The sequence below is a fragment of the Arachis ipaensis genome, chromosome B9 (genome assembly GCF_059453495.1).
Source record: "Arachis ipaensis isolate K30076 ecotype BB chromosome B9, ASM5945349v1, whole genome shotgun sequence".
Lineage (NCBI taxonomy): Eukaryota > Viridiplantae > Streptophyta > Magnoliopsida > Fabales > Fabaceae > Arachis > Arachis ipaensis.
Genome location: NC_142444.1, coordinates 123,012,508 through 123,021,866, shown reverse-complemented (window position 1 = coordinate 123,021,866; position 9,359 = coordinate 123,012,508). Strand labels below are relative to the sequence as shown.

At 36.9% G+C, this 9,359-nt stretch overlaps 1 protein-coding gene across 1 annotated transcript; it reads left to right on the top strand.

Annotated features, from left to right (window-relative positions):
* The first annotated feature begins 303 nt into the window (after positions 1-303).
* Positions 304-2,352, top strand: LOC107615801 (uncharacterized). The gene is made up of 4 exons (XM_088499152.1): positions 304-1,513; positions 1,637-1,841; positions 1,926-2,092; positions 2,186-2,352. Exons 1-4 carry the CDS (start codon positions 304-306, stop codon positions 2,350-2,352), a joined length of 1,749 nt encoding a protein of 582 aa, XP_088355278.1.
* Positions 2,353-9,359: the final 7,007 nt, after the last annotated feature.

Sequence of the window (9,359 nt, the reverse complement as noted above, 5' to 3'; positions counted from 1 at the left end):
CACCAATTCCATGAAAGTATTGAAGAGCTTCGAAGCAAGAAAAGAAAAACTCAAGAACAATATGCCGAAAGTTATAATGCTTGTGATGATGTTGAAAGAGAATTTGACGAGATCGAACGTAATGAGATGCAACAACAACAAAAATCCAGGGTTCCAACACCTATCTCTAGAAAAGGAAAACAAGTCAAAGGTTTACAATCCTATTTTCCATCGGCAACAACACCCGGAGCTCAACCAACTATCAAAAGCGTTCTTCAAAGCAAAGAAATTGTGGAGAAGTGTGATATTGCTATTGTGAAATAGATGGTGGATGCCTCTGTTCCATTTAATGCGGTTAATTCAGCTTACTATCAGCCAATGATTGATGCTATTGCAAGCATGGGTGCAGGGTATAAAGGGCCAAGTTATCCAAGAGTCCGTGGGTATTTGTTGAGTAAATTAGTTGAGGATGTGAGAAAAATGATTGATGGTTATCGTGAGATTTGGAAGCAAACTGGATGCACTATTATGGCCGATGGATGGACTGATCGTTGTAGGCGTACTTTGATTAATTTTTTAGTTTATTGTCCTAAAGGAACTGTTTTTCTAAAGTCAGTTGATGCTTCTAATATCTCAAAAACTGCTGAAAATTTGTTTAAGTTGTTTAGGGATGTTGTATTGTTTGTTGGTCCTGAGAATGTTGTGCATATTGTAACGGACAATGCTGCAAACTATGTTGCTGCGGGAAGATTGTTAGAGGCTGAGTTTCCTAAATTGTATTGGTCCCCTTATGCAGCTCATTGTGTTAATCTGATGTTTCAAGATATTGGGAAGTTGCAAGAAGTGAGTCAAACTGTGTCACAAGCTTCACTGATCACTAAGTATATCTATAATCATTGCTATCCACTATTCTTGATGAGAAAGTTTACAAGTGGGCGGGAAATACTTCGTCCAGCTCCAACTCGGTTTGCTACTAATTTCATTGCTTTGCAAAGTATTTTAGCTCAAAAGGATCCTTTGAGAGCTATGGTGACTTCTAAAGAATTTACAAGCTCAGCTTACTCCAAAGAAGCCAAAGCTAAGAAATTTGTGGATCAAGTCTTGGATTCTAAATTTTGGAGTCAATGCACTGATATTGTTAAGCTTACCTCGCCACTTGTTCATGTTTTACGTATTGTGGATAGTGAAGACAGACCTGCCATGGGTTATCTTTATCAAGCTATTTATAAGGCTAGAGAAGAAATGGTGATGAGGTTTCAGAAAAGAAAGAAGGTTGTTGATCCTTATTTGAAGATTTTGGATACCCGTTGGGATGCACAACTTAAGAAAAATCTTCATGCCGCTGGTTATTGGTTAAATCCAGCTTTTCGATTTAATGCTGGAGAATTTGAAAAGCACAAAGAAACGATTTCTGGCTTGTTGGATGTCATTGAGAAATATACTTATGATGATCCTGTATTGAACTCTAAGCTGACAAGTGAGAAGAGGATCTTTAAGATTGCTGAGAAAGATTTTGGAAGACCCTCTGCAATACGTGAATGAACCACTGTTATGCCAGGTGAAATTTCTTCATAAATTTGGTCTTTTACTATTGTGATGTATTTATTATGTGATATTTATGATTGTGATAAATTATTTATCTATTTTTTATGTTAAGATCAATGGTGGGAATCTTATGGTTGTGGAGCACCAAATTTGCAAAAGTTGGCTATTCGTGTTTTAAGCCAGACTTGTAGCTCTTCAGGTTGTGAGCGTAACTGGAGTATTTTTGAACACATTCACTCAAAGAAGATGAATCGGTTAGAGCATCAAAAACTTAATGATCTTGTTTATGTTCATTACAACTTAAGGTTACAACAAAGGTACTTTCTTGATTGTTTTAAGTTGAAAGCATTATTTTAAAATCTTAATCATCACATGAGTAACGAAATATATTGATAACATAGGAACCAAATGAGAAACCAAGTTTATGATCCAATTTGTCTTGATGCATTTGAGGATCATTCGGAATGGATACTGGAAGATTCACCACCATTTTTAACTCCTGAAGAAATTGATGCTTTACGAAATGATCTTGCAAATATGTCTCTTCAATCACCTTTAGATGATTTAGGTATGCTTTTATTTATTTATGAATTTTGATCAACTATGATTTTTGTATGCCTTATAACATGTTTTATATTATTTTTTATCTTGATTTGTGAAGCATTATCTATAATGCTAGATCAATTGGATTTGGAAGATGATCGGGAGGATGATGGAGCTAATAATTCTGTGAAAAATGCAAATCAAAATGAAACCAATCAGGATGTAGCTCCACATTGGTCAGATGAAGAGCAACTTGCCGACTTCGAAATCACTCCTTGGATTTAGTTTATGAATTGTTATCCATATTATGTTTAATTAAGATACTAATGTACTGGTACTAACCACTTTCATGTTTATCTTTGTATTAGTTATATTTAGACTTTGAAACTTGGTTGTTTTTAAAATGTTGGTGAAGAACTAATGATATGTATTTTGAATTTATTAAGTTTATGACTATTTTTAATATTTTATATTTTTTATTCATGTGAAACCGGTTTTACCGGTTCAACCAGCGGTTTATCGGTTGAACCAATAAACCAGTGAACCAGTAACCTGACCGGTTCGATCACTGGTCCGGTTCTTACAACTATCATGTACTTTGTTTGTTTGATTTCAGGCCAAAAGAAGCAGAGAAGAGCCACGTTAGTGCTACTAACGTGGGCACTAACGTGGAAGGAAGGAAAGTTTGGAACATTAGTGGGAACATTAATGGCATTAACTTTGAAGAAGGAGCAGTGTTATTGGCAAAAGTGAGTGCCAATAACGCTAGCGCAGCAAAGGAAGACCCACGTTAATGGCCACGTTAGTTACACTAACGTGGGCATTAACGTGGAAGAAAGGAGGCAGCTGTGAAAGTTAGTGAAAAAGGTGAACGCCACTAACGTTTGTGAAGCAAAGAAGGCCTACGTTAGTGGCCACGGCACTAACGTGGCCACTAACGTCGGCAAAATCTCACCCGGCAGCCTGACCATGCCTTCTTCAAACAAGAATAACTTGAGCCGCAAAGCTCCAAATGAGGTGATTCTAGTGGCAATGAAAAGTAGGATTCCAGAGCTTTTCAAGCATATATGGCACTACATGGTGGACACTAAATTTGAGGGAGAAAACCTGCCCCGAAAGTGCAAAGATGAACATGGTATCAACCTGTAGTAAGGCCAGCTGACCTCTTCACCTTCCAAGAAGTGTAACTCGAGCTGTAGAGCTCCAAATGATGCGCTTCCAAAGGCGTTGGAAAGTAGACATCTAGGGCTTTCCAAAAATATATAATAGTATGGGGTGGACATCAAGTTTGAGCTCCAGAACCTGGCAATATTAATCCACTGAACGCTAACGTTATTGGCACTCACTTTTGCCAATAATGCCAGCGACTATGCCAGCGACCCTGTCCCCTTCAAAGGAACATAACTTGAGTTATAGAGGTCCAATTGAGGTGATTTCAGTTGCGTTAGAAAGATGACATTCAAAACTTTCCAAAGATATATAATGATCTATAGTGGGCATGAAATTTGAGCACAAACAATAGGCATCTTTTAAGCCCCAAAAACACCAACTGGATAGCAAGTGTAACGTTAGCCACAATAACTTCAGCACTAACGCCACACTTGTAGCGTTGGTATGGCTAACGGTAACACTAACGATTACCACCTGGACCTCAACTTTATTCACTTCTCTCTCAAGTCCACTTCAAAGCTCAAGCAAGCAAGCCTACAATTGTCAACCAATCAAGGCCACAAGAAGCATCTAGAATAGTTAATTTCATTTCATTGTAATTTACTTTTAATTTCATTTCATTTTATAATTTAGGAGAGCCTATAAAAAGGCCTTAGTTTCTATATTGAATTCATCCTGGAAATCTGGAAATTGAAGGAAGAGGGAGAGAGTGAAGACCAATTCGAACTTCTGTGAATTGGCACACTCCAAGGGGAGTGGGTCTTCGGACCCCTCCCCTCCTACACTCTTCTTCCTTTTCTCTTCTTTTTCTTTTCTTAGTAGGAGTTTAATTCTAGTTTGTACTTTCCATTTATGAACTTTGAAGTTTCAACTTAGTTTTAATCTTCATCTTTATTTTTCTGCACTTTCTTTCTTATCTATTTTGGTAGAGCAATGATCAACTAACTCTTTTCATTGGATTAGAGATCTCTATTGTGATTCAATGGATCAATTGTAGTTCTTATTCTTCTTCTTCTTTCTTTTCTCTTGATTTTACTAGATAACTTTGATGAGAGAACTTTTGCGTGGTCTAGAAATTTGCAGATAAATTCTCGTTGCAAGTATAGTTTCTAAACCTTCAAAAGTCCTTTCATACAAACGTTTGGTTGTCACAAGTAACAAACCCCTTTGAAATTGATAACCGAGTATTCAAACCTCAGGTCGTCTTCTCAAGGAATTGTAGGGAGGTATGTTCTTATTATTGGTTATGAGTTTGTAAATTAGGGGTTTTAGAAATTAGGGAGCAGTATGCTGAATGGCAAGTAAAATAAAATAATAATAATAATAAAATCTCTTGGCAAGGTATAAGAAATAAGAGATCATATCCTAGCTATCCTTATCAAAGATGATGACAATTGAATCTTAATTCCTCTTCGTTAACCTTTACTAAAATAAAGGAATATCAAGGGATTAATTAAGTTGATCTTCGAATCCTATTTATTTCCTAAGAAAAGATTGGGATTATTGAAGCTCAAATTAACAAAGATAACAATTGTCAAGCATGTTTGAGTTTGACGACTCCTGAGTTACTGATTTCTTAACCAAAACCAAAAGAAGGAAAATAAATCTACTGGAATAAAAATGTCTTCAGATTGGGGATAATTGTAACATAAATAAAGGAAAGCAATATTAAACTGAAATACCTCAAATAACATTAATCCAAAAGAGTAATCTGTAACATAGAAGAATTCATAAATTAATTTGGGAAAATAAATAAAAATAATGAACCTGGGATTGAGAGCCACTCCTAAAACTAAGAGAAATCCTAAATCCTAATCCTAAGAGAGAGGAGAGAACCTCTCTCTCTAAAAACTACATCTACTCCTAAAATTGTAAATATGAGAGCTTTTTTTATGAATAGATGCATTCTCCCACTTTATAGCCTCTAATCTGTGTTTTCTGGGCCGCAAACTGGGTCAGAAACAGCCCAGAATTCGCTGGTTGCGAATTCAAGCACGCTGATTTTTGTCACTGCGACATGGCCGCATGGAGCACGCGGTTTCGTCACTTAGCGTCAGGGAAACTATAGTATATTATATATCAAATCGAAGCCCCGGACGTTAGCTTTCCAACACAACTGGAACCGGGTCGTTTGGACCTCTATAGCTAAAGTTATAGCCGTTTGAGTGCAAAGAGGTCAGGCTGGACAGCTTAGCAATTTCTCCAGCTTCTTGTATTCCTTCCACTTTTGCATGCTTTCTTTCCATCCTCTGAGCCATTCTTGCCCTGTAATCTCTGAAATTACTTAACACACTTATCAAGGCATCTAATAGTAATAAGAGAGGATTAATATTAGACATTATAAGTCCAAAGAAGCATGTTTCCAATCATAGCACAAATTCTGGGAAGGAATTGTAAAACATACAAATAGTATGAATAAGTGGGTAAAGAGTTGATAAAAATCACTCAATTGAGCATAAGATAAACCATAAAATAGTGGTTTATCAACCTCCCCACACTTAAACAATAGCATGTCCTCATGCTAAGCTCAAGAGAAACTATAAAGGTGAAGAGGAATGATAGAATGTATGAAATGCAACCTACCTATATGAATGCAACTACATGCAAAAATGTTTCTACCTACTTGGTTAAAAACAAATAAGTTCTCCAAGACAAACATAAATCAGATTTCACTAATTCAAATTATACAATAAAAGACAAGTAAACTTGTAAGAAGATAGCTCATGAAAGCAGGGAACATAGAATTAAGCACTGAACCCTTACTGGTAGTGTATATCACTCTAGTCTCTCAAGTGTCTAGGGTCAATCACTCTACTATTCTCTAATCATGCTTTCTAAACCTTGTTCTTCATCTAACCAATCAACAAATATTTAATGTACCAATGCAAACATCATGAGGTCTTTTCAAGCTTGTAATGGGGTTGAGGTAAAGGTAAGGATATATGTATGGCCAAGTGAGCTATAATATGAATTTTTAATTAACCTAAGCTCTCACCTAACATACATACACTCTATATAACTTTAAAATCATACCTAGCTACCCATAATTCCCACTTTTACATCACATACTCATGTATCAATTTTTCTTTTTAATTTATCACATGTGCATTGATTTTTTCATTAACTTAACATTGGGGTAATTTTGTCCCCTTATTTATTTATTTATATTATATATTTTTTTTTCTTTTTCTCGTTTTCTTTTCTTTTCTTTTCTTTTCTTTTTTTTTTTGAATCATAAAAGCAAACATAACTTATCAATGCACATGAATTTTTCATTATTTTTCTATTTTGGTTTTTCATGAGTAGGTTCCCAAATTTCCTATATTCAAATAAATTAAAAGCATGATACGTTCCCTTATCAACCCATGTTCCCACAATTTTTCCACACTTATTTGATACACAATCTCTATCTTAAGCTAACCAAAGATTCAATTGGGATAATTAATTTGTTTTCCGCTTAAGGCTAGTGATGTGGTAAAATATAGAACAAATGGGGATTAAAAGGCTCAAAGTGGCTGACAAGGGTGATTTAAAGGGTAGGCTTATTTGGAATAAGTGAGCTAAAATCAAACAATGGCCTCAATCATGTGCAAGCATGTAAATATACTAAATAATGGACATATAGATTGGAACAAAATATAGATTACAATCATAGAGAAGGAAACACATAGGAATAAAATATTTATGGTTAAATAATGTAACCATATAAATAAGCTCAAAATCTCACAGGTTGTGTGTTCTTTGGCTCAAAAACCATGTTCCACATACAACTTCAAACAAGTTTTAATATAAATTTTTTTTTCAATTTAAATTAGTGAAATTTTTCAAAGATAGGGTCTTAAAAAAATTTTATTACTTTAACCAAGTAGTAACTAAATGCATAAAATCAAACAAATATGCAAATGCAATAACTAATTTAACAAAGAAAATTTAAACATTGGTGTTGAAACAGAAAGTTACTAACCCATGGAGATCGGTATCGACCTCCCCACACTTAAAGATTGCACCGTCCTCGGTGCATGCTAAGATGTGCAAGTGGACGGGTGGCTTCAACCGATGCTTTTCTCTATAGATTGTGCAGATTGACTTGCCTGTCTCCCCATGTAAACGTCTTCCGGTTCTCTTCCGGGTGGCCATCCTGAAAGAAAAAGGGAAGAAAAGTAACCCAGAAATAGAGATAAGAAAATAAAAGAAGTATGGGTGGGTTAATGCCAATTGATAAGGGTCTCAATTACATGGTAGCTACAATATGCAAGTGAGAAAACAATAGAAGCCATGGCATGCCAGTGGTAAAAAATGTACAACAATGGAAGAGAGTGGGGAAGGAGAGATAATATAAATTCATGTCAATGCAAAAGTAATACAGATATAAAAGATTGGCATTGATTTAAATAATATTACTCAATCAGAATTAAACAAGTCATTAAGCACCAAGAAAATACCAGAAAAGATGTAACAGTTGAATAAGAACATTTGAACACCAATAGTAAAATAATAAATTTAGAAAAATAAAAATATGCAATGAATGAAAGTATACAAATAAATAAAATAAAATAAAAGATAAGAAGAATGAGAAGGGAAAGAAATAAAGTAAGAAAGAAAGAAGAAAGAAGAAAAGATAGAAGAAATTAGGCTTAGAGAAGAAAAGATAAGAAAATTGGCACTAATCTGGATAGGTTGTGTGACGCTGGCGACGCGGTCGCGTGGTCAACGCGGTCGCGTGGTGCGCAATAAGGTCAGACGACGCGGACGCGTGGGGCACGCGATCGCGTGACTTGATTTGTGCTAGTGGCGCGAGTGCAGCCTTGCGGTTGCACAACTCTCTGTTCGAAACTTTGTATTGCCAAAATCCAGGGTGACGCAGTCGCGTGGTCGACGCGATCACGCGGGTGGCCTTATTTCCAATATGACGCGGACGCGTGGGTGATGCGTTCGCGTGGCAGGGCTTGTGCTGCAAGCACGGGTCCAGCCCAATTCCAGCTCAACTTTCGGCCATACACCCTTGTTACGTCGATTTACAGGACCACGCGGTCGCATGGGTGACGCGGACGCGTGGGGAAGCTATTTTGCAAATGACGCGGCTGCATCAGCGACGCGGTCGCGTGGATCAATTTGTGCCATTAGCGCGCCTCCAGCCACGCTTTCACGTGACTCTCTGTTCAACCTCATTTTCTTCCAAACGCACATACGACGCGGACGCGTCGGCGACGCTATCGCGTCGCGTGTGAAAATCTTTTTTTTTTTTTTTGTAAAATGCAGAATGCAATGCTTAATGTGAATGCTATGCATGATTCCAGGTTCAATAAAATAAAATAAAATTCAAAAACAAACAAAACTAAATAAAATTAAAATTGAAAAAGGAACGATCATACCATGGTGGGTTGTCTCCCACCTAGCACTTTTAGTTAAAGTCCTTAAGTTGGACATTTGGTGAGCTCCCTGTTATGGTGGCTTGTGCTTGAACTCATCCAGAAATCTCCACCAATGTTTGTAATTCCAATAGCCTCCGGGATCCCAAACTTGGCACGTAAAGCCTTTGAGCAGCTTCAAACAGATTCTTAGGCTCCCGGGGTGTTGGATGTCAGAACAGATTCCAGGATCTCAAATCTTGCTTTTACACCCGTCTTCAAGTTGATTATCATGATTCCATCCGGGTGGTTCAGCTTTAGAATTCTCACTGAAGCGTCCAAACAACTTCCTAGACCCATTCAATTGAGCTTTACACCAACCCTTGCGTTTAAACTTAAAGCTTCCAACCATAATGAACCTTGCAGGACAATTCTTACCACTGACCATCTTCCTCTTACTCTTAATGCCACAAAGAGCTCTAAGTTGACCATCCGTCTTCAGTAGCCCATATTCAAGTGGAATCAGAAAGCTAAGGGATATGAGTTTTACCCACTTGAATGTTGTGAAGGATGATGGCAACTTAGGGGGGGTATTTTTAATGAAATTGCAAGCTCCACTCCCTTGTGCTCTTCTCTGATAATTACCACCTCTTTGCAAGCTTCTTCAATTTCAACCTCTTCCTCTTGGTAGCTTTCTTCCAATTCAATCTCCTCTTCATTGCTTTCCAAGGGCATGGGAGGTTGTGCTTCTTCTTCTTGAATCTCCATCTCTTG